Here is a 27,159-nt window from a genome sequence, read left to right on the forward strand (position 1 = left end):
GGATATTTTCAAAGTTTCAAATCAATTGCATGAAATAAGGGTTTCGAGATGTAATCTTGCCATTTGCAACAAGATGGAAGAACATAGAATATATAATTTTAAGTGAAATAAGTCTATAAGAGAAAGACAAATACCATATGATGTCACTCATATGTGGAATTTAATAAACCAAAAAAATGAACAAAGAAAAAAGAGACAAACAACAGAAAGCCCAGACTCTTAAATAGAGTGAACAAACTGGTGATTGCCAGAGGGGAGATGGATGAGGAGATGTGTGAAGTAGGTGAAGGGGATTGTCTTGATGAGCACTGGAAAATGTATACAACTGTTGGCTCTTTAAATTTTTTTATGTTTATTTTTGAGAGAGAGAGAGAGAGAGAAATAGAGCATGAGTGGGGTAGGAACAGAGAAAGTAGAAGACATAGAATCTAAAGCAAGCTCCAAGCTCTGAGCTGTCAGCACATAGCCCGACATGGGGCTTGAACTCACAGACTGTGAAATCATGACCTGAACCAAAGTCAGACGCTTAACCAACAGCCACACAGGCACCCCAACTGTTGGCTCTTTAAACCTGTGGAGATCTTTAAGTCACTAACCCTCCCTGAAATACTTCCATTTATCTCATTATTAAAATTTAAATTTGAACATCCAGGAAATAATTTTCATTACATTGATTCAAGGCAATTCATCATCCAGGCAATGACAGGGCCTCGTATTCTTCTTACCCTTGATAATTTGATTCTACAGTCAGTGGATTCATTTTGGACTCACACAAAAGACCAGGCTGGAGATCTGGCCATATGGTCTGGAGTAAGGTAATTAACTTGTCTGGCAGCTTTTCCCTTTTTAACATGGGCATTCCCAACATCAATGTTCCCTAGCTGCATAATCAGATACCAAGTATGCAACAGGAATTAATTATTTTCTCTTTCACATTGCTTTTCCTCATATCATTATGTATAAATTAGGTACTCAATATATAATGGGAAAAAGTAAACAAAAGTACACTGCAATGTTAATAGATAAAAATATAAGCTATTGCAGTTTATATCAAACAGACTGCTATCATTAGTAAAGTCTTTCACAGATATAAAAGAGAAATAATGATAACGTCTAATATTATTTAGTGCTTACCATACTCTATAGGCAGTTCTAAATCTTCTGCATGCATTGTTAATCCTAAAAGGCCCAGCGATTCTTTCATTATCTCTATTTTGCAAATAGGAAACCAAGTCTCTTTACAATTTGGATAAAATATTGTTAGCTTCTGAAGACTAATTTTAAGCATATTTTAGTGATTTTCACCATCTAGATACTGATAATTTGGTTGTCAAGCTCAAATTATTATTAGAATTATTTCTGGGACATATTACCTATTTTTTGTTATTTCTTTCTGTAACCAAGTCACCTCACTCAGGAAATCAAGATTGAGCTAACTTTTTGACAACAGCTCCAAAGTTTTCTCTGAGCACCAGTACCCAGTCTTGAATGAACTAATTATATTTCCTTTCTGTTTTATTGTTCACTCTGTTCTCACTCTCATCAGATTTGTTCCACATTGATGTCCAGAATCCTCTGAAATTAAGGTTTTTCAAATCATAACAAATCATAAATCTTAATTACTAATTGTACATACAGAATAGCAAAGGAAGTGGGGGAGTAATGTATCCCCACTCTACTGCATTGTTTGTATTATTTTTAATTTGTACCTCTTCCGTCTTTATTTTTCTTTCTTTTGCCTAAATTTCAAGGTGCTCACTTGATCTACCAATTATTATTACTTTTACACTCCATATATGACATGAATCCTATTATTTAGGATCCTATTTATTATTATTATTTCCTTCATGAATTCCCTAAAACTCATATCAGAAAAAGAAAAATGCTGTTTCATTTTGACATCTGCTGAGGGTTATTGTAACAATCATTCATTGAATTCAGTACTAATGTAATGGAAAATTGCTATACAAAATATTTACAAGACTTGAAGAAAACAGGGAAAAGAACCTATAAAATCAGCATATATATAGATAAAATTTTAATTTATGCTGTATATAAGCTTTTTAAAATTTGAAAACCATGTTTATCATAAGTTGGTTGCATTGTTACTTACCAGGTGATTATCTCATGGATAAATTTCTTTATCTCTGAATAAAAGGTGACATTTAGTGTTTTCAACATAATCGAAATAAATGCTTAATTTTGCTGCTGAAGATTAATAAATTTCATCACATAGCAGCCCATTTAAGTCTCAGTTCTGGGACTTTCCTATTTCTCTTATAAGGAGAAGCATACTCTCCTGATTTTTGAAACTAAAAGGAAATAAAAGCATCTTTAACATTTATGCTGAAAAATCCTTTTGTGTGTTTTCTACTCATAAGGTACCTATTCAGTGGTTTCAGCATTGGACATGTATATATAATTCTGTTTAATTTCTGAGTGTTACTTAAAGGAAGTTACCTGGGAGATTATAACCCTAGACCTTCCTCTCACTTTTTCTATGGGATGAGACATTTCCCAAAAGAAAAGTTGGCTGGTGTACAGCTGAAATGGTTTAGTTCCTCTTTAGTCTTTAAAAAAACAGTTACACCGTAGTTAATAACATTTTATACCCTGAGGAGTTTGAGCACAAATCAAGAATTCACTCCTATTCAATATTGATAGGCCATAAATCATGTATTTTCTTTTGAAACGAATTCGGAGGAAACAGTTGAGAATACTGTCTCTACAGAGGTTGAACTAGAAAATGGCAAAGAAACCTAAGGCCAGGTGTTGAAGTCTGTGTTAGTGCAGAATAAATTGATGGAACAGTGGGGGGCAAGCTGCTTGTGTCCTACTGAACATCCATTGGCCCTACTTCCTCCTCTGGCCCCCACTTTGGCAATCATTTTCCGCAGATTTAACTCTGAGATCAGGTGTAAATTTATAGTACTTTCTCCTACAAATACCACAATGAAGATTTGTGCTAAATAGGAGCCTCTGGGTGGCTCAGTCGGTTAAGTGTCCAACTTCAGCTCAGGTCAGGATCTCACGGTTCATTGGTTTGAACCCTGCATTGGGCTCTTTGCTGACAGCTCAGAGCCTGGAGCCTGCTTCTGATTCTGTGTCTCCCTCTCTCTCAGCCCCTCCCCTGCTTGCTCTCTGTCTCTCTCAAAAAGAATAAAAAAAAAAAAAACTTAGATTTTCCTTTAAAATAAATAAGGTGTTTTTGTAATCCAGGCAATCAATTAAAAAGATATATACAATGGAAAACATGGTCAAAATGGCTAGAATAGGCTGCATAACTAAATAAAGGTTGAGTTGTACATAAAAATAGTACCATTGACACTTGTGCAACATGGGCTTGAACTATGTGAGTTCACTTATATGAGTATACTCCTATATTATATGAGCATAATATACAATAAGTATAATACAGTGCTATAAGTGTATTTTCTCTTCCTTAGGATTTCCCTAATAACTAACTTATTTTATTGTAATAATACAGTATATAACACATATAACATGTATAACATACAAAATATGTGTTAATTGACTGTTCATGTTATTGGTCAGGCTTTCAGTCAATAGTAGGCTAACAGTAGTTAAATTCTAGAGGCTGTGGTCCAAAGTTATACACATCCTTAATCCCCACATTATTCAAGGGTCAACTATAGATTATGCAAAACATTAACTGGGGACTTTCTGGGTGAACAATATGAGTAAAGAATTGAGACAGACTAAATATGTCTGAAAAAGATGCACTGCTTATGGTCAAGAGAAGAAGAATATGTTGACTAATTTAGAAAAAAAAGTTAGGAATTTGGGTGCATCAGAGCAACCATGGCCTGAATAACATTGAAAACCATGTAAGCTGGTTATTCTTATCTGTAGAAAAAAATACTTAGTTGTTATGTGGAAGAAATAAGTTAGTAATTTGAGAGAAAACTTTTATAATTTAATGTTTCTGCTATAACAATTTGCACCTTATGTTTGAAGAGAACATCTTATTTTCCACATAAAAACACTTAAGTGATTTTCCACAAACAGCAATGTATTGGGATTCACAATGTCTTCGGGGCTTGAATGATGTGTTGTGTGGGCAGTACAAAATTATGAGGATTGTGAAATGGGCTGCCTTCTATTGTTGGTATCAGAAGCCAATATAACGGCTATAGTAGCTATTACTTGGCCTACACAGCTTATCAGGATGAGAGATTTTCTGTTGCAGCTCTTGTCTCCAGAAGCCAAAACACAGACCTTGAGGAAAATGAAGTCATGGGTTTGATCATAAGCACAGCAGGGCTGTAAAAGAAACTGAAAAGTACAGCCTCTAAGGTCTCTTAAGTCAACAACAGATCCCTAAAAAGGAAACGGAAACTGAAATCTAAGATAGTATGGGGTTGAATCTGAGCATTTTAAGCATCCAAATGCCCTGAAACCTCTGTACAAACAGAGTCTGCTTCTTACTCCTTTCCAGAGTAGAACAGATTCCCATGGCCTGGAGGTTATATAATATATAATATATAATATATAATAACCTCACCTGAGTTATTTCCTGGCACCATGATGTTTATTTCCTTAAGGTCTGGTTGGCTCAGGAAACTTTGATATGATTCCTGTGATTTCATCTCCTTTATCTCAGTCAGCACGTGTAGCTTTATGGGGAGTTGACCGAAGAGGAGATATATGATTCTATCTGTTTATATTTAGTTCTAGATGGAGATTTGGCACCACCTGAAATGGAATGTTATAGCATTAAAGCCCCAAAAATGAATGTCCCAAAAATGATAGGGGTTAAGGGAAACCTTCTTAGTCAGCAAAACCCCAGCCAGCGCATCTTGTTGTCCACTTTGTACAGACCAAGAAATAACAAGAGGCATAGATCTGTTCCAATTCATGGCAGTTGCTAATAGTTTTACTGGCTTTTAGACATTTAGAAAGCATGAGTAGAAGATGTGAATATATGAATAGACCACATGGACAAAAGGTGTGCCACACAAATGCTCACTATGTGGTGTCTACTGCAGATGAACTTCTCAATGATGGTAGACAAGATTATATATTTCATGGATCTCAGCCATCCTCTTTTCCCAGCTCCCCAAGTTCAAACTCTTTCGTCTAGGTCTAAAGTGACCATTGTGGCCTAGGAAGCATCCCTATGAATGCTATTGCTAGGGATGAACAATATGAAATTTACCTCATGAAGGTTCATCTGGCTTCTGTGACTACTTTGTAGTTATGACTATGTAAGACAACACCAAATTTAGTTGTGTAAAACAACCAACTTATTATGCACTTGGACTCTATGGATCAGGAATTTAGGCATAGGGAGAATGGCTTGGCTATGCTCCACAATGAGAAAACAAAGGCTGTGGGTGCTCACTAAGTATCAGCTGAAGTCATCTGGGGCCATCTTGACTTACATGTCTGGCAGTTGACACTGGCTGTGGGCCCAGACATCAGACAAGCTGTTGAACATAAAATTCCACATATGGTCTCTCAATATGGACTAGTTAAGAAATGTTGCTGTCTGTCACACCAACATTGAGAGCCCAACATTCTTCAGGGAGACTCCTCAGTTACTTGATCTTGTGGTAGCAAGTCGACTACAGTGAAAACCTTCCATCACGGAAGAAACAGAATTTGTCTTCAGAGAAATAGACACATTCTTTGTCTTTCCTACTTATAATGCTTGTACCAGCAGCACAATGCATCAACTTACGGAATGCCTTATTCACCACCATGTTATTTCACTTAAGATTGATTCTGATTAAGTAACTTATTTTCAGAGCAAAAGAAGCATGCTAGGGGCACCTGGGTGGCTCAGTGAGTAAATCATCCGACTTCGGCTCAGGTCATGATTTCACAGTCCACGAGTTCAAGCCCCGCGTCAGGCTCTGTGCTGATCACTCAGAGCCTGGAGCCTGCTTCAGATTCTGTGTATCCCTCTCTCTCTGTGTCCCTCCCCAATGTGCTCTCTCTCTCTCTCTCAAAATAATAAAAATAAACATTACAAAAATTAAAAAAAGAAGCACAGTAGTGGACATATACACAGAAATTCACTGGCCCTACTATATACTCTGTTATAGACTGAATTATGGTTTTTAAAATTCATTTGTTGAATCTCTAAATCCAAGTATCTCAGAATGTGATTATTTAGAGATAAGGCCTTTAAAGAGGCAATTAAGTTAAAATGAAGCCTTAAGGGTGGGTCCTAATCCAATATGATAGATATCCTTATAAGATATATATATAAGAGAAAATTTGGGCACCCAAAAAAAGTACCAGGAATCTGTGTGCACAGAGAGACCATGTGAGGACACACAGAGAAGGCAGTCATCTATATGCCACGGACACAGATCTTTGGAGAAACTAAACCTGCCAGTGCTTTGACCTTGGACTTCCAGACTCCAGAACTGAAAAAAATATATTCTTGTTGTTTAAGCCATAGTCTGTGGTATTTTGTTCTGGTAGCCCTAGGAGACAATTCATACCCCATTTCTCTTAAGTAACTGATTAGAAGCAATGAAGAAATGGCTTACTGAACAGAGTGCCAATTCAGAAACAGCACCCTGAAAAGCTAGAGTTACATCTTTAAGAATGTGTTAACCAATATATGATTTTATTTAATCCATAGTCATGATAAAACAGTTATAGAATTTCATGGAATCAGAGAATGTATATGCCAGGACCTCCTTTATTATTATCCTAAAATCCTTTATAGAATTTTTGCTTCCTGTGCCAGCATTTTTCAGCTCAGCCAGTTTATAAGTTTTATTTCTAAAGGTTATGCTTTCATCAGGGAACACAACAATTATTTTACTGAATTGGAAAATGAAGTTGTCGAATTGGAAAATGAAGTTGTCACCTGGACATTTTGGGCTCCTCCTGCCTCTACTAGACCAAAAGACAGAAAGGGGCTGGAGCTATTGGTATAGATGAGGAGAACAGATTTGTTTGTTTGACACAATGGTGTATGGATGACCAGTATCTGGAACTCAGGGCATTTCTTAAAATGTCCATAACTAATAGTAAAAAATTAATTTAAAACAAAGAAAAAGAAAAATGACAAAACCATTAAAGATTCAGAATATAAGGAATGAAGATATGATTCACATTAGTAGATAATGAACCCAAATAATAAAGGTTAGCCTGAAATTAAGGAAAAGAATGAGTAGGAAGGGAAAGAAATAAAGGTATAAAAATTTACTAAAGTCTCATGAGCAATTATAGGAACAAAGACATTTGGAGCAATGTAGCAATGTACTGAGTAATTTTACAATCTTCTCTCAGTGTTACAGATTTTTCAAAGAAGATTGTAACCTGACATAGAAAGGAAACTAACATTGAAATTAACTTTGTCAAGAACGTTGAGGATGCTATGTTTCCTTTTTGGAAGGAGAGAGTGAGACTACTTTAGTAGCAGCCTCTTGTTCAATAAAAATATAAATATGAGCTCCTTTCATAAAGAGCTTCAAATACCATACAAAAGAGTATTTATGAATGCCACATAGCTCATGTACCCATTTCCCTCAGCTCAAAAACCTGCTTTTATAAGCTCTCTTCTGAGATGCCAGTAGTAAAATCCACCTTATCTACCAGGAGGCTTCCTATTAGTTTCTTTCAATAGGAACATGTTTTTAGTGGCAGTGGAAGTCAAGAGGAGGGAAGAAAAGACATTATTATACCTTCACAATAGACTATCATATTAAGGAGAAGTTGGGACACATATTCAAGAATGGAGGAAGAATGAATTGAAAAAATAAATGAAAATTGCCCAATCATCAATAATATTGTATTCAAATGGTAACTAGACTTATTTTGGGGATCATTTCAAAATCTATAAAAACATTGAGTCACTGTGATGTACACCTGAAATTAATAGGATATTGTATGTCAATAATACTTAAATTTAAAAAAGGAAGAAAAAACATTCTAAAATAATACAATTGTCCAATCAGAAGAAGTCCTGAAAAAGCTGAAGTTTCTGAGCTCCAGACTGAGGCTAGCTTTGCAGTCACTATATACTCTCTGTATATCATTTCTTATTAATTCCAGGGTTAGAGTGGAGGCCTAATGTGAAATTCTAGAATGCTTTTCATAGAAGTTACTCCCTTTCTGAAAACCAATGAAACCACATTTTCTTCATGGCATTCTTCATCTCCATGTTTCTTAGCGTGTAGATCAGAGGGTTGAACATGGGGGCAATGATGGTGTAGAAGAGAGCAAAGACTTTGTCTTCTGGGAAAGTTGTGGCTGGTCTAATGTAAATGAAGAGAACGGGCACAAAGAACAGAACCACAACTGTGACGTGGGAACTACAGGTAGACAGAGCTTTGGTGAAGCTCTCTGCAGGGTAAGCCCTGATGGTGTATAATATCAGAAAATAGGACACCATCAAAATCACAAAAGTCAGTAATGCAATCAGACCTGAATTAACAATTACCAAGAGACCAATTCTGTACGTGTCAGTGCAGGCCAGTTTCAGTAAAGGATACACGTCGCAGAAGTAGTGATCTATCTCATTGGGGCCACAGAAGGGTAAGAATATGGTGAGAAGGAACTGGCTAGCAGAGTGTATAAATGCCCCAGTACAGCAGGCTGTGATGATTGTGTTACACCTCTGTCTGCTCATGATGACCGTGTAGTTCAGGGGCCTGCAGATGGTCACGTAACGGTCATAGGCCATCCCCGTGAGAATGAAGATCTCGATGCCTCTGAGAAAGTGGAGGATAAAGAGCTGGGTCATGCAACTACTGTAGGAAATGGTCTTCCTCTCTGCCAGCAAATCAATCATAAGTTTGGGTGTCACTGTTGATGTGTAGCTAAGGTCAGAAAGTGAGAGACAATTAAGGAAGAAATACATGGGTTGGTTAATGAGTGGACTGCATGTGATGGAAATCATTATGAGCAGATTTCCCATCCAAATAATAATGTAGCAAAATAAAAATAATATAAAGCAGAGGACTTCGACGTTCTTGTTTTGAGATAGTCCCAAGAGAATAAACACAGACGTTATTTCTATTTCCCATGATCCAGTGCAGTAAAAATGCGTAACAGATCCCTGAGAAGACATAACACACAAGTCAGTGTCAGAAATGTGCATAGAAAATATGGATGATGGCACTAATAACATGAAAGTACATTTAATGGATATGATCCTAGCATTTGCAAAAATAAAATCTAATATGTAGGGTTTTTTTTTTTCTGATTAGTCTCATGATGATTTCCATAGGTCAGTCTTCCAGGGCATTTTTTTCAATCTTGGCATTAATAAAAATGAATGCATTTAATCAGTAAATTTAAAAGAATGTTTGAAAATCGTTAGTTTTAGCCAAATGTCTTCCACTTCTAAAGGAATATACAACAAATTTTTGGAAAGGATATATCTCTGGGTCCTTACAAACTCAAATCTGTTAAAGATGCAAGTATAATTCATCAAAGTTTTTGTTAAATGATATAGAAGCAAATGTAAAGCTTGGCAACAGTCACTAGTAGAATTTATGCTTCCCCCAAATAGTTTCAGAATGAGGTAGAAAATAAAACTAAAGATTTGTAGATGATACATACATTTTTACAAAGTGGAAGACAAAAAAAGTCTTTGCAAGAGGCCCCTGAATTGGTCTGAATAATTTTTGATTGCTTATTTATCTTTTCTTAGTGACATTTACTTAGGGACAGTAAAATGATGGCATTTTATATCAAAAGTATATTGACTTCTATAGGCACATCGATAAAATCATATACTTAAATGAAACCCAGAATAAAGTAAAGTAAAAACTACAAAGAAGAGCAGAAGGCAGTTTTACCTTTATGGTTTTGCTTTTGACTCAATGTGTCATAATTTGCAAGTCAATTTCTTCACAGTAGTTTGAATTATAGTACAAATTTCTCTTCCATATTTGTCCAATGCATACCTTTGCCAAAGAATCTTGATACTGCATAATTCAAAGAAAACATTTATGGAAACGGTTTATATGAAGACAAACAGTTGAGACCCTAGCTCCATTACTAATTATACTAGACTGTGAATTTAGATACCAATGAATTTTTTTAAATTTAAATTATCTCCCTTGTAAAATAAGGAAATCTGACTTAACTTTGCCACAAAATGGTTTAGAAACTCAATCAAAAAATGGCTCTTGCTTTCTTAAGCAAAGGAGTACTAATTGCTGAGATTTTATTATATTAGTGCTAGTGTTGCCAAATCAGTAAAGTTGTCAATAATTAAGTCCAATAAATATGACTCCCATGTAGAAAATAAATTATTTAGAGTAGCAAAATAACTTTGGGGTCTGTACTAAGCAAACCACTTAGTTTTAAATAGAAGAGACTTTAAATAAAAGTATATAGAAAATACAGGGTCACCTGGCAGGCTCAGTTGGTAGAGCATGCAACTCTTGGTCTCGGGGTTGTAAATTCAAACTCCATCTTGGGTACAGAAATTACTTAAGAAAATAAAATCTTTAAAAAAGAGTTTTTAAAAAAGTACATAGAAAATACATAGAATGAATATGAATGAATATGGGTAGTTTCATTCTCATTCTCTTCATCATTCAGCAATTATACTGAACCTACAAGATTTGATATATGAAAAGACATGCAATTCAGTTGGGGCTGGCCATAGCTTATGCTAACTTAGTTTGAGCCTCAGGGCTAATGAAAAAGTAACAGGCCTTCCAGGGTGGCTCAGTCAGTTAAGCGTCTGGTTCTTGATTTTGGCTCAGGTTTGATCTCTCAGTTTGTGGAGTTAATCCCACGAACAGGTTGTGAGTGCCGAGTCTGCCTGGGATTCTCTCTTTCCCTCTCTCAATTCCCTTCTCCCACTCATGTTCTCTAAACAAACAAACAAATAAATAAATAAAATTTAAAAAAGAAAGAACATAGAATGGTAACCACATAATTCAATTGGGATTTTTTTTTTTTTTGGTATAAATTTTGGCCTCAAAATGCATCGCTAATCCTTATCATCTTTCTTTAAATGCTGTGATATATCTTCTGCACTAATCTTGTAGCTACAATTTCTTATCAATTAATTTTTAAATTCTCCCATTATTCTCTTTTAGAAATTAAGTTAATTGTGTCACCCTTCAATTATAAAATTCATTTACGGTAGGATCTTAAAACAAATGAATTTATTTCTTTGGTAAAATTTTAAGATTTAGAATTAGCTTAGACAGGGGTGCCTGCATAGCTCAGCTGGTTAAGCATTGGATTTTGAGTCAGTTCATGATCTCTCAGTTCATAAGTTCAAGTCCCACGTTGGGTTCTCAGCTGACAGTGCAGAGCCTGCTTGGGATTTTCTCTTTCTCCCTCCCCCACTTGCACTCATGCTCTCTCTCTTTCTCAAAAGAAATAGACTTTAAGAAAAAAAAAAAAGAATTAGCTCAGGAAGAACCATTGAAAAGTAAGTTTCATGCCTCCAATTATGCCATCGTAATGTCTTCTTACCTGTAAACAAATACACACTATTTTTAAAATAGCATTTAAAGTAGTGGGTTGGTCAATTCTTAAAGTAATAGCTTGTCTATTTGAATGAACATAAATAAAACCATTTTTTAAATCATGTACATAGAAATAAACAGCCACCTGAATCGTTTTTCTCCTTCTCCTCTGCCAAAATTAAACATTTTGCTTCATACATGAAATTAATTCTCTATAGAAACTAGTTGTTAGATTATGCAGGCAAAACCAATCAGTATTCATTTGATACAAAATCAACTTTCCAACTAACTAAATTTGATCTAACCTTCTAACCAAACAATATTGCTAAATATATGGTTCAATTTCCAATTTTCTTTATTCTCTAGTCCATAAGAAGCACTTAATTTCCCTTCCTTTTCCTTCATTTCAATGCCCCCAAGCTTGTGTGGTTTACAAAGTATAAATTATCACCGACATTTCTAGCTTCTCAATTTTAGAGTTCAAGACGATCTCTAGTTTCTCTTTCTTTTAATGTTTTTTTATGTATTTTGAGAGAAGGGGAGAGTGTTTGCCTGAGCAGGGGAGAAGCAGAGAAAGAGAGGGAGAGAGAGAATTCTAAACAGGCTCCATGCTCTGCCCAGAGCCTGACATGGGGCTTGATCCCATGAACCATGACTTTATAACCTGAGCTGAAATCAAGAGTCAGTCATTCAACTGACTGAGCCACCCAGGTGTCCCACCAGTTTCTACTTTTGATACAGTCATCAATTTTAAGTGTGAACACTGAACTTCATTCTTTTCAACACTTTTGTTTAAAATGTAGACAAATCATTTGTTCCCTAAATAAATCAGAGAGTTCTGAATTTCAAACTTATAAATAGATGAATGAGAACATTGAAAAAATACTATCTAAATGAATATGGTATTGAGCACAGTTTGACGCACATACGAGAGTAACAATACTTTACAGAGATAAAAATTAGTTGAAGCTTTCCTGATAAAGTATACATAGAACACCCAACTCGTATTTAGCCAAACAGAATTTGAAACCAGAGTATTCTGAATCTAGAGCCTGAGTTCATACATAAAAGATATAGAATCAAAGCAACAGAAGAAATTTAATATCTAAACCCCACTTCCTCTTTACCTACTTCATGCAAAACAAAATAACCTCCAAAATCATGGCCCTTAAAACATTTCAGCCATTGTAATTTTTATATGGAGATGGCAAAAGAGTTGATAAATTAAGCCAAAGTCTCTGTGTCTATACAATACAGAAAATGCTCAAACAAAACTATAAACTCCATCTGTTCCTGTCTCCTGCATATGTAGCCCAATTATAAAGAGTAAGAACATTATGCTCACATAAGTGAATAATAAAATGTGTTGAATCTTGTGATGCTGTCAGACATGAGCAGTAATACCACCACAAATAGTCCCTTTGTAAGAGCAGTGGTTAGAAAAAAGAGATTGTAATGTCTTCTCTGCTATAGCTCTTCACTTACTTTAGGCATTTGCATTCAGGGTCCCCTTCCTAAAAAGGATAAATCTAGTCTTTTCAGTTAATATTTTGCATAACCCTTGGGCTCTCTGCTATTGTTAAAGTTTTGAAAAACCTTGAATATAATGAGGTGAACTTGCTTGGGTTTATATTCTGACTTATGAATGAGCCTATGAACTCATTCCGTTATTTTACTCTGCTATCAATAGGTGTAATAATTTTTATATTGGCTTACAATTTGAGCATTCCCATGTGTCTATCATAAATTTTTAAATCCTCACAATAATTCTAAGAAGCAAATATTATTAACAAACTCATTTTATTATTAAAAAGGAAACTAAGCCATAGAGAAATTAAATAATTAGCCCAAGACCATACACCCAACTAGTATAGTCTAAATCTGAAACAATATATATCTCACTTTGCAATATACTTAGCAAAATGTTAGGTACTTACCACAGCTACTGATACTTAGTGTATACTCAATAAATACTTGATATGGTAATTACTTAAAAGATTGTCTCACTGAACCCAATATTTCCATTTCTCCACTATGCCAAAATAAACTCTATACATTCTTATTTTTTGTAATCCTAAATTCCTGAAGGATAGAAATACTGTCTTATATTCTGCCTTGAAATAGGTAAGAAGTGCTTGCACAGGGGCACCTGAGTGGCTCAGTCGGTTAAGCGTCTGACTTCGACTCAGGTCATGATCTTACAGTTCATGAGTTTTGAGCCCCGCATTGGGCTCTGTGCTGACAGCTCGGAGCCTGGAGCCTACTTTGGATTCTGGGTCTCCCTCTCTCTCTCTACCTGTCCCCTGTCTCTCTTTCTCTCTCTCTTTCTCTCCCTCACTCTCTCTCTCTCTCTCTCGAATAAATACACTTGAATTTAAAAAAAAAGTGCTTGCACAAATTTAATTTTGAATTTTAGCTGCCTAATCTGTATGATCTTTGGCATGTGCTGTTTTTCTCATACCATCATAGTGCCAATGGATGAGTCCATTACTGGTGAGTACATCTATCTATCTCCTAACGCTGTTGTGAGAATTAATTGGATAAAATGTGTCAGTCACCCAATACCTGATAGAGACTCAATAAATATTTCTAATTATTTTATCTTTGTTTCATTTTTTCAAATATAGGCTACCATTATTTAACCAATAATCAGCAAATATTTGTAGATGATTTAAAAATATAACTACAATGATTTCAAGTGGTCTAAAAACAAAATACTCAATAATTGAAATTATTGCCATTACACTTATTACAGGCAATATGAGCAGGCAAGAAAAACATGATAAGGTTAACAGAGACTTAAATTTTGAGATACTTTCATTTGATTTTTTAGTGACCTACAAAGGGTATTCAGTAAACTTAAATATCTGTTGGGGATATTTTTTGTTGTTGTTGAAGGAGGAAGGAGCGATCAGTAATCATAATGTTGGCTACTAGGGGAAGCTTATTTGTCCTTTGAATTTGAGTTTTATCATTTTCTTGGTAACCTGTAAATCAGGGTTTTTTTTTCAAGGTCAATACTTTGTCAACTTACCAATAAGCATTCTAAAAGTGCTTTTATTTTTGTAATCTGAAATTTGCTACCCACCTAAGCATCATTTCCCTTTCACTGTCTGCCTGTCTCTTTTGAATGCCATATTACACTACTGATGGGCAGCTCTTTGAATTTATCACCGCCCTAACCTCAAAACAAATTAGGCTATAAAATTCAGAGAAGATGCCTGTATTTAACTTTAAGTGACAGTCAATCTGTTAGCTATACAATGGGCGCAAAAATAAATTTAGCAGATACCACACATTCAGACAGGAAACTGGGAAGGGAGGAGAAATAATTCATCTCACATATTCTTCCACTTTGTTGTGGATCCATTCCAACTTATTCCTTTCGGTGTTCTCTCTTTCTTCACTGAAATTCTAGTCATTAACCTCTACTATCTCATTTCAGCTTCTTGAATTCACATTTTACTTAACACAACTCATTAGCCATTTGCAGAAAAAAACCTTGTATCATTTCAGAGACAGTAACTGACACCAGTCACTCAACCAACATTCACACAAACAATGAGAAATCATATGGTCACAGTGACAATTTGAGGTTAAGAGGAATAATTTTATATCCACAGGGATCAAATTATAGTCTATATTTTCATCATGAAAATTATTCTTGGAGAAGTCCAAGCTCACATGATTAATACTTAATAGATTAATTATTATAAAACTACATTTCTTTTATTCTACCGCACTGACTTTTCTTTCTGAGTAGTTTGGATTTACCTTCCCCAAATCATAGTTCACCACGTAGATTTCCTTTAGATCTAAGTTATCAGTCCAAGTGCAGTGAGGGTGCAATCTGGATTATAAACAGCATGCAAGCCACAATTAACATTGCGTGTGATTTAGGAATTTGTCATTATAAATTCCTCCTGGGCCCCACTGACCAAATTCACCACACTTGAGGAATTGTGTCACGAAAACAAACTTGAGGGACTTTAAGGGCCTTATTCTTTCTCTAATCTCTATAAGTGGACAGGAGTAAAGGGCTGCCCTGGCCCTAATGGTAGCTAATGGTCTTCATCTGTCCTAAAAAATGTGTCTTTACTGTATTTTCTAAGAGAATTACAATGAGGTATAGTTTATTTCCAAGTATATAGGTAAATTTCTGGAAAAGTTATAAACTAATAAAACAGTATTCTCTTGCATTATTTTTGGTTTAGAAAATTTAAAAATAATCATTTGAAAAACAGAAGTTGTATTTGAACATGTTTTAATTTTTTCCCAAATGCTTATATCATTTTGGTATGTCTGTCTTTTCTCCTTTTTCTCTCACATCTATACGGAAAGATTGAGCTGACTTCCAATGTGTTATGTAAGTAGAATAAATAATGCAAATGCACACTGAGGGTTTGCTGTGTGTCATGTACTAACTACTCTTGTTGAATTTTCACGAGGACCCACTGTGTTCTTATTTTACTCATGAGAAAACTCTATAACAGCTAAGATAAATACTTTGCCTAACTAAGGTCACCAGGCATGGAGGACATGCAGATAAAAGTCAAGAGAATAGCTAATTCTGGTGGCAGGGGAAGAGTGAAGACAGGAAGGCATGTATGGTTGACTCTGGAGATGAAGTCAGTGTTCTACTCTTTGATTCATATGGAGATTACAGGGATATTTCCTTTCCAGTTCTCTCCCCCAATCCCGGCTCCCACCTCTCTCTGTCTCTGTCTTTCTCTCTCTTTCTTTCTTAAATTTCTTTGTATGTTTTATTTCATAGTTTAAATTTTTTTAATGTTTTATTTATTTATTTTTTTTTTAGGAGAGAGAGAGAGACAGCGTGAACAAGGGAGGGTCAGAGAGAGAGGGAGTCACAGGCTGAAACAGGCTCCAGGCTCTGAGCTGGCAGTCAGCACAGAGCCCGACGCGGGGCTCGAACCCACGAACTGCGAGATCATGACCTAAGCGAAAGTCGGACGCTCAACCGACTAAGCCACCCAGGCGCTCCTTATTTCATAATTTAAATATGGGAAAATACATAACAAGACAACCCTAAAATCATATCCAATGCACTGAAGCTACCCAGGGCGGAGTGTGAAGTTGGGTTTGCCTTCAAAGAATTAACTTGAAAAGAAGTCAACATATTTCATTTTGGTACAGTCTATTCCCTACTCTCCTAAGGAAATATTTTTTTAACTTTATTGAGGAATAACTGCCAAACATATAAAGTGTACAATGTGATGCTTTCATATGCATATATATTGTTGAATTGTTACCAAGATATTATTACCATCACTTCACATAGCTGACCACTGTTTGTTTGTGTGTGCGGTAAGAATGTTCATGATCTACACTTAGTAGCTCTCAAGTATACAAAACCATATTTTTTAAATATTTTTTATTTATTTCTGAGAGAGAGAGAGAGAAACAGCATGAACAGGGGAGGGTCAGAGAGAGAGGGAGACACAGAATCCGAAGCAGGGTCCAGGCTCTGAGCTAGGTATCAGCACAGAGTCCGACGCAGGGCTCAAACCCACGAACCATGAGATCATGACCTGAGCTGAAGTCAGACGCTTAACCGACTGAGCCATCCAGGCGTCCCTACAAAACCATATTATTAACTGTAGTCACCGTACTGTGGTTATATCCTCAGAACTGATTCTTCTCATAACTGAAAGTTTCTACCTTTGATCATTAAAACCTGATTTAAGACATTCTGATACTTTGTTTAAAGATGGTTTCTCCAATCTAGGTCATGTGTTCACAATTATTCCTGTTCTCAGCTAAGAACTTCTATCAGATCCCCTCTGAGCTTTCAGTTTCCCCATCATCCAGTCATTTTCAGTCTCTGTTTTGCAACCCCTACCCCTGAATCTTTCTACCTTTACTTCTTCCCCAAGAAAGGACATTTGTTCCTGTGGACTCACCATCCTCCACAGTGAAAATATCCATGTGTGTCTTGCTGTACTGTTTTTTTAGAAAAATGTCAATTCAAAAAAATACATATAGTATCTATCTAGCTAGATACAAACACATATGCATTTTTTCAAACCACTCTTTCAGTCACCATAGTATCACTACTTCTTGAATTAGGCATAAAAACAACAACAACAACAACAACAACAAAATACCCAGTTGTTCTCCTGCTTCCAACAATAATAATTACATTCAACTTTTTTGGAATATTTTAATATGACTTTCAATCTTGGTTTTGCCTTTTGTTTTTACATATTTGAACATCGTATGTGTTTTATATCTTGTTATCATGAATTTCTTATTCCTTAATTTTATTAATCAATGTTATGATATTTTCCTCTGTGCATGAAATTCTTAATGGAAAATACCTTAGTGGAAAATTTCAATTTCTTTGGTGATACAATGCATTTAATAAAAAAAAATTTGTATATTGACATCAATGAGAAATACAGTTAAATAATCAATAATACCTTTTTTTCTTGTTCACATTGTCAGTCAAAAAGGGATTAAAGGCATCTTTGGGATTGATTTCACTACAAAATCTTAATAGTTACAGTATAATTTCAGATGTCAATGTAACATAAGTAGTCTATGACTTAAAAATGATGAATGACTTAATATTAACTCATAAATTGCAGCAGGGAGGTTGTTTAAAGAAGAATATGCTCTCAATAAAGGCTCTTGTGATGTATTAGTACAAAGTCTAGTACAAAACATATTTTGAATAGGTAAAGCTTGGATAGAATCTGGGCAACTCTGTAGGTTAATTAAACATGCATTTCCTAGCTGCCTATCTTGTATAGTTAAACCTCAATTTTAGCAGTCCGGGGATTCATTATAAGTTAGTTTCTCTAAATAACATGTTGTCCTCTCAGTGAGCTCGTTTCCCCAAGAAGATGGCCAAGAAGAAAGCAAAATCAGGACACAGCGCTTGAGAAAGAAATATGGAAAAAGTTTTAGCACTTCTGTTGTAGATGATTAATATATTAACTAACAACTATTCCATGTATCTTAACCACTAATCTATTTCTCAAACACAATTTCAATCTATCATTTTATATTGAAGTGACATTAATAACTTTCCTTATCAGTTTTATATTATAAATGAAGAATAGAAGATGCATAGATGTTTGTTGATTTGATCATATTGTGCCATAAAAAAAATAATAATAGTAGTAGTAAACTGCTATGCAATTCAGAGTGTGAGGAATCCTGGTTCCTAGGTGTTTTTAAATGTGGCCCTTGAGAATTAAGACAAAATACACCAATTATTTATATTCTGATTTCTCCTTAAGGTTTTTATATTGTTTTATCTCTTATGGTATTATGAAATTTATCAGTAAAGTAAAACATTTGGTCAAAGAGAAAGTGTGGGTAGTAAAACTATGAAGCCAAATGGATGTAATAGTGTCTTTATTTTTCGCATAAATGAAAGACAATAGGACTTGGAATAAAGCTTATCCCTTTCAATCTTTTTCTCTCAAAACTGTAGACATTGCTACACTCTTTCCTATGCTTGGTATTAGTGACATGGTCTAATCCAGTACAGTATTCATTTTTTATTAGCAATTTGTCTAAATTGTAATTTATACAATTCTTCTTTCACATAAATTTGCTAAAATTTGCATTTCTTATCATTTTCTCTCTTTCCCTTCATTTTATATTACTATTGAAATTATTTTTTTGAAATTTTATTGCATTTTGTTTTCAAATATTGTTCATGTTTTCAAAATAATTCCCTTGATAATACTACACTGTTACTCACCTTCTTATGAATGTCTATTCTTTTCCAAAAGGATCCTAATTATTTGTATCTTATTGATAATAGAAAAATATGTTCTTACATTTTTTTCTCATTATCTTAGGAAATCTTTCTCCTAGATCTACTTTACTCATCATCTACAAATAATGGGTTCTATTCATGGACCATGGTAGTAAATCTTTTAATATAACAAATAACTGTGTTTTGTTGTTATTATTTCTTCTCTCACCTTAAAATGAAAAAAAAAAGATATATGGAAGAACTATGCTAACAGAAAATTTATTTTTTAAAAAAAAGTTCAGTTGGCCCTATTATTTATCCATTAGGATGGAAATGGAAATCATTTCTCCTGTCAATATATCAAGACAAACTGATATTTTCAGTTTCTCCTAAATGCACAGTCTTTTTTTTAAGTTCTATTTATTTATTTTGAGATAGAGAGAGAGAGCATGAACAGTGGAGGGGCAGAGAGAGAGGGGGGTAGAGACAAGGAATCACAAGCAGGTTTCACAGTCAACACAGAGCCCAATGCAGGGCACAAATTCATGAACTATGAGTTCATGATCTGAGCCAAAATCAAGAGTCTGAGGTTTAACTGACTGAGCCACCCAGCCGCCCCCAAATGCACAGTCTTTTTTTTTTTTTAATGTTTATTTATTTTTGAGAGTGAGTATACAGAACATGAGCAGGAAAGGGACAGAGAAATAAGGAGACAGAAAATCCAAAGCAGGCTCCAGGCTCTGAGCTGTCAGCACAGGGACTGATGCAGGGCTCGAACTCATAAACCATGAGATCATGACCTGAGCTGAAGTCGGATGCTTAACCGACTGAGCCACCCAGGCACCCCCACAAATACAGTCTTGAAGTTATTCAACTAATTGAGCTTTACCTGAAGGGCAGAAGATCTACTAATTTTCTCATCATGCCTTCCCACATTCTAAATATATATGATGTAATAAACAGTATAGCAGAAATGTAAATTGCCACCTGTTCCTTTTTCCCTGCCTATGACATTTTAAGGGAGAAGGGGTTGGGAAAAGGTCTTGTAACTCCCAGAGGACAAGTATAACCATGACTTTTTCTTTGCAACTCTAAACCAAATTATCTGAATGAATTTTTTTATTGCATAATTTATCACAGTGTCATCACCTGAGATTTGGATGAATATTCTATAGGAAATAAATTTGATAATTAAAAAAAATCTTTTTTAATTTCTGAAAACCACTTTTAATCTTGTCCATTTCTATAGAGTGCCAAAATGTTGTTGAATCTTCATGTATAAATTTTATATGCAAATGAATGTTAAAATTCACAGTCAGCCTCACAGCTTCATAAATGCCTACTGTATATGACAGAGCCACCGTTCACTTAGCCTGGAATATGTTTAATAGGCAGATGCCCCAACACAATCTCAGTTCTGGTGGTAAAATTGTCACCCTTACTCGTAATGCCTGAGCACATCATCTCTGACATTCATAAAGTGAATGATTTGGTTTCAGTGATTTGAAAGCCAACAGAGCTCTCTGATTCCAAGTCCACTTTTACTCCTGCATAAGGTTTTTAGCATAATGAGTAAACAAATCAATTACATTTTTCTTCTAAAAGTATCCTTTGACACCAAACCTTTCTCATGGCTTTTTTCATCTCTGTATTTCTCAAGGTGTAGATTAAGGGATTGAACATAGGAGCGATGATAGTGTAAAATAGAGCAAATATTTTGTCCTCGGGAAAAGTGGTCGGAGGTCGAAGGTAGGCAAAGATTGAAGGCCCAAAAAATAGGATGACCACAGTGATATGTGACCCACAGGTGGAGAGGGCTTTGCGTCTTCCTTCAGCCGAGTGATGTCTTAAAGTGAATAATATAACAACATAAGACCCAAACAAGAGAACAAAGGTTACTAAAGCGACCATACCTGAATTGGCAACCACAAGGACACCGGTGATATAGGTGTCAGTACAGGCCACTTTCAGCAAAGGGAAGATATCACAGTAGTAGTGGTCGATTTCATTGGGGCCACAGAAAGGCAAGCAGATCATCATAGAAAACTGAGAAAAAGAATGGACAGCCCCACCTGCCCAAGCAGCCAAGACTAGGAGATTGCATCTCGTTCTGTTCATGATTAACATGTAGTGGAGAGGTTTGCAGATGGCAGCATAGCGATCAAAGGCCATGACTGTGAGGATGAAGACCTCGATGATGCCAAAGAAGTGCATGGTAAAGACCTGTAACATGCAATTGTCATAAGAGATGGTTTTTCTAGACAGTAGAAGATCGCCTATCAGTTTGGGTGTCACACAGGAGGTGTAGCAAATGTCCATAAAGGATAAATGGCTGAGGAAATAGTACATCGGTTGGTGGAAAAGGGCACTGCATCGAATGGAGACAAGGATCAGAAGGTTTCCCGCCAAGATGACCCCATAACAGAACAAGAAAAACATAAAGCAAAATATTTGTATATTCTGATTATAGGAAAGTCCCAAAAGAATGAATTCTGAGATGTTCTTATGACTTTCCATAAATTGTGTGCTATGCACAAATTATTGAATATCTGAAAAAAATTTAGATAAAAACATTTACTATATGAACACAACCATATAAAACTACTAACAAACCATAAAGCTAATTCAAAAAAATTGCTAATTCCTAAATCAATGATTTTTCCCCTTTGGGAATCATAGCTGATTTCTCTAAGGTTTTGTAATTTTTTCAAATATTTGGTTTTATGGATAGTACTAGGTATATATTTTGTTATATTTTGAAAATATTATAATGATCTGAAAATTACTGTTTCTTAAAAAGAAGTCTACTACTGTTATTTACAACATTTAGGTGAGTGTGATATAAATTTTGTTTAATGCAGGAAATGTACGTTACTTATAATTTTCAGTGTGTTTTTATACATAACAGGTACTATTTCCTAAAAAGAAGTTCTACTACTGTTACCTTTGTTGTCTTAAGTTTTTATGTCATTATATTGTTTAGTCTAAGATATCGTGTTGCTTTTTTTTTTAATGTAACTGAATTCTTTTATCATATGTTTATCTCCAGTTCAGGAGTATATTCCATATTATGCTGGAAAAAAGGGAACATAATCTAAAAGGAAAAGCTTGTTATGAATAAAGAACACAATTCAAAATTATAAACAAAATAAATTTCCTACATTAAGTGAAATTGATATTGCCATTTTCTAAATGTTCAGTTACACTTTATTATTTTTTTACTGCTTATTTATTTTTGCACAGTGAGAGACAGAGTGTGAGCAGCAGAGGGGCAGAGAGAGAAGAAGACACAGAACCAGAAGCAGGCTCCAAGCTCTAAGCTGTCAGCACGGAGCCCAAGGCGGGGCTCGAACTCACGAACTGTGAGATCATGACCTGAGACCAAGTCGGATGTTCAACCTACTGAGCCAGCCAGGCGGCCAATAAGTGTTCAGTTACACTTTTAAAAAGCAACAAAAAACAAGCAAACAAAAACCAAACATATGCCTAAATTGTGGGCTGAGTGATTAGGATTGTAAGTAATACTCCTTGAATTATAGCAATGTGGTGGAGTCAGTGCTGCATGTTGAATTTGAGAAACCAGCCTTGCTGGCAGTGTCACAAGACCTAAAATAGTTGAAAATATGACAAAAATTATATTTGTTTTTGTCAGCGACTCACTTTTGAAAAATAATTAGAAAAATTATTCATATGTCTTAAATTTTTAGTGTAAAGGAATATTTGAAAGTGAACTCCACAGTCATTAAAATTAATGGTGAAAATTTTTTTAAAAAACACTAATGGAAATGCAAAAGTAATTTGAATTTTGCACAATTTGTGAGTTCTGCCAGAATAAATGATAGGCACCAAAACCAATAAAAATAATGTCACACAATTTAAGAGTAAGACAAACTTCGTGGTCAGGAAGAATCCAGAGGCCATCTATTGCATGACTTGTTCATAGATCTGCATGAATTATTTCCTTTGTGACCAGGGTAAGACTTATACAAAGGCAATATAAGAATGCACCACAAAGAGCACACACCTTGAGTTCCATTCTGCTCACTCATAGGGCGTTAGGCAGTATCCAGATGTACGACTGATACTTTACTCCTAAATCAGTGCATCTATCTGATACCTTTGAACCCACAGACATGATTTTTTTTTAATTTTAATGTTTATTTATTTTTGAGAGAGAGAGAAAGAGAGACAGAGCACTAGCGGGAGAGGGGCAGAGAGAGATACACACACAGAATCTGAAGCAGGCTCCAGGCTGAGCTGTCAACACAGAGCCCGACACAACGAACTCACAAACTGTGAGATCATGACCTGAGCTGAAGTTGGATGCTTAACCGACTGAGCCACCCAGGCGACCCCATGGATTTTTAATGATATGTTACTTTTTACTGCAACAGTATGCCAAGATTAACAAATCCAGTATTTTCCTAATTGTGTAGCTGTGTTATTACTAATATTTAAGATTATTTTTAAAAAAAGAAACAAATAAAAAGGAAGAAAAAAAGATTATTTTAGGTGGCAAACAGACATGGCTTTAAATCACATTGTGTGACATGTTGAAAGGGTAATTCCATTTTCCATTTCAGCACAATACCTTTGCTTATATTAGGAAGGGACAATCGCGACTTAGTCATATTATGTCCATATTTCCCTCAGACATTCTAGTCTCACTTTTTAACCTGAAAACAGCAGGTCTTCTCCTCAAAATTGTGTACAAGTTTTAGTATCGCCATAAAATTTAATAAGTTCTTCTTATACCATTAAAAGTATTGTCACAGTTAATATTTTAAATAATATCTCATTTAAAATATACTATATTGCATTCTTTTAAATAAATGTTCATAAACATTGAGGTGATTCTGAAAAGAATCATTAGGTAACAAGTAAGACTTGTTATTAGAATGACTTAAGAATTAAAATACTCATGAATTCTAACTATATTTTTTCAGTATGGAAGGGACTAAATTAAGAGAACTATTAAGGAAAAAAACTAAGTGAAATTTCCAAATCAGAGAGCCAATAAACTGAAATATTTATAAACTATATTCCCTAATTTTTACTCATTTAGTGCAGCATCCCACAGGAAAAGCGCATGCATCTGAGAAGATAGCAGTGAAGAAAGTATCATAAATTTAATCACATGAGAGGTTACACTCCCACGTAACTGTAAAATATACAATAGTTCTAAGAACAAATGTGTGGTGTAGCACATCTCCGCCTTGAAAACATTTCATATCAGGCTTTCAGTCTGACCACCATAGCCCTTACTATTCCAATATGTGTGTTTATGGAAATATCATCACTCATGGAGGCACCAGAATGACAATGGAACCAATGTCCAGAGAAACAAATAGTAGTAAGAAAAATAAATGACGTTTTTTGAGACGTTCAAAGCATAACACAAAAATGAAGCAAAGGAGACATTACCAAGTGAAAGAATAAGTGATCCTACAAAAGCACTATAGACAGAATTAGAAACAATGGAAGGTCGCCAGCTGGTCAAGCATCAGACTTTGGCTCAGGTCATGATCCCACATGGGGCTGTCTGCTTGACATCAGCGCACAACCCGCTTCAGATCTCTGTTCCCCCCTTTCTGCCCCTTCCCCACTGTGCTCTCTAAGAAATAAAACATTTAAGAAATGATGGGAAGGGTAAAGTAACTTACAGAACAAACCACTTGTATTCAAACGTTGTTTATATCTCAGTACACCTCTGATGCTACTGGCCACCTAAGGCTTTCAAGATTCAGCTGTTTGATATCAGGTGAAATAATGTGAACTGAAATGTGGCTACTTTTTTTGTTTTAATCTTGATATTTAAGCTTTATACAGAAACTGACATCTATATCTAAAAAGCCCCTCCAGATTAAAGGAAGTAATAAGCATCCAGCATGAATTTAGACTATTCCCACACATTATTCTCCTAAATTTATGTGTTTGATTTTCTGTAACCATTCACAATGAAATTTTAACAAGAATAAATAAGACTCTTTTGGATTTCCCCCTTCACACAACAGTTCTCACTTGTACAAGACATTGAACCTTTCTAATCTTGAGCTTCGACCTCTATAACTGTGATCTAGACACATCATCCAAGGAAACAATGAGGAACACAAGAGTTTATGAAACACAATCCCCAAGGGAAATTGAGACTATTTTTTCCTTATATTCTCTGTTCCTTGAGGGAAAGTATTGAGAATTAAATTGTCTTCCAAATATTTCCTGAATCAAATCCCTTGAAATAAACAAAGGCAAAGCCCTTGAAATAAACACAAGCAAAACTTCAATGGATTTTAGGAGGACGATCTGAATAAATGTCAATATGGATAATGTTTTGGTGGGAAATACAATCAATTTGGTGAAATCATGGGTTACCTGGGGAAATTTCTTTTTTTTTTTTTATTTCTAGGAGAAAGAGAGAGAGAGACAGCGTGAGCAGGGGAGGGTAAGAGAGAGAGGGAGTCACAGACTGAAACAGGCTCCAGGCTCTGAGCTGGCAGTCAGCACAGAGCCCGACGCGGGGCTCGAACCCACGAACCGCGAGATCATGACCTAAGGGAAAGTCGGACGCTTAACCGACGAAGCCACCCAGGCGCCCCTACCTGGGGAAATTTCTTAACATGTAGTTTCAAATCAGTAGACTGTTTTTCATGTTACCAAAATTAAATTAAAAAGGAATTTTGTGCCTTTTGTAGTATAGTCCCACAGTCCCGTTCACCCCATGAGATAAGATCAGCTTTGTAAAACTACATTCTCCCGTAAGTCAACTAGGGTCTGTATATACTAATTATATGCATTTCTAGTGACGTAAATAACATGTGCCTTTCCACAAACTTACTTTACCTGGTTGTGATGAATCTAGAAAATTTAAAGAGACTAGTCATTTGAAAGATAGGAATTTCTTCAAAGGTTGAAAGCTGAAGGTCACTGGCAACCTAAAAATCTTATGATTTTTAGCGTATATTTTTCAAAACCATAAACTCTGTAATGCGCAGGAAAAAAAATTGCAAAATCTTTTTGCTGTTGATGAAATTTTGATAAACCACACAAGAATATATATCCTTAAAATAACACAATAAATGTCAAATAGATCTAGGGAGCCTAAAACAAGGATTATAAGAGTGATTACCTGCACATCAATTGTAGACGGTCTTCAAGTTAGTTTTAAATTAGTCAGCAAAATGTCTTGGTCACACTTACCCTGCTTTAGTTACATCTGGTAACCCTTCACTTGCATTTATGGTTCAAAAGATGAAACTAGAGAGCAGTGATTCGACAAACCTAGGTACATTCTCTAAAAATATCTGCCAAGTATTGCTTTCCTTGAATTCCTAGGAGGGTAAGTAGCACTGTTTTGCTAAGTGAATGAAGACTATCCTGATTCACACAGAAGCATGCATTCACTCCTCAAGTGAGTGATCTAGGACTTTAAATGCCAGTATAACTCCCTGACACCTTGTTCACACTCAGAAGTAAACAAGAGCATTTCCAAATATACGAGCAGTGTGCATCTATCTATATGTCCTGGGAGTCACCTTCTTCAGGCATAGGGCTGCAGGAACTTTCTCTGCAAGAAACAAATATAAACTGAGAGGAGATCATAAGAACTTTCTGACTTCAAAATTTTAAGCAATTGTTTTCCCAGAAGCATTTCTTAAATTCTCACAAATAAAACTAATCAGTTGTCCTAGGTCGAATTCCCTAGGCTCATAGGCATTTCAGGCTTTTGCTTTATTTTCTCCTTTTGCATTAGCCAAGCTCTGGGCACTGTCTCAAGAGGCCATTATTGTTATTCAGATCCACCATTGGTAAAGAAATTCTTCCAGGTCTGATTAATTTTTTCCTCTGAAAAACCAGGAAGGAAACAGGTAACTCTATGAGAACAAGGGAATTATTTTGGAGGAGGTCTCTAAATTCAGAGAGGAGAAGGGAAAAGAAAATCAGAGACAGATATATCCAGAGTGCTAATAAAAGTCATTAACAAAAGCAACATAAGATGCATAA

At 35.3% G+C, this 27,159-nt stretch overlaps 2 protein-coding genes across 2 annotated transcripts; both read right to left on the bottom strand.

Annotated features, from left to right (window-relative positions):
* Positions 1-4,694: 4,694 nt before the first annotated feature.
* On the bottom strand, positions 4,695-9,014 carry LOC144237769 (olfactory receptor 4P4-like). Its single transcript, XM_077771469.1, is given in 3 exon segments — positions 4,695-4,716; positions 8,121-8,990; positions 8,992-9,014. Coding segments are annotated over 3 exon segments (915 nt in total).
* Positions 9,015-20,739: 11,725 nt separating this feature from the next.
* On the bottom strand, positions 20,740-21,675 carry LOC144237770 (olfactory receptor 4P4-like). Its single transcript, XM_077771470.1, has one exon. The coding sequence runs from the start codon at positions 21,673-21,675 to the stop codon at positions 20,740-20,742; it is 936 nt and encodes a 311-aa protein (XP_077627596.1).
* Positions 21,676-27,159: the final 5,484 nt, after the last annotated feature.

This window comes from Crocuta crocuta, unplaced genomic scaffold, assembly GCF_008692635.1.
Source record: "Crocuta crocuta isolate KB4526 unplaced genomic scaffold, BGI_CrCroc_1.0 scaffold1047, whole genome shotgun sequence".
Taxonomy (NCBI): domain Eukaryota; kingdom Metazoa; phylum Chordata; class Mammalia; order Carnivora; family Hyaenidae; genus Crocuta; species Crocuta crocuta.

Bases quoted from the DNA above. Each gene is read 5' to 3' on its own strand.
- LOC144237770 (XM_077771470.1), bottom strand. From the start codon at position 21,675: ATGGAAAGTCATAAGAACATCTCAGAATTCATTCTTTTGGGACTTTCC.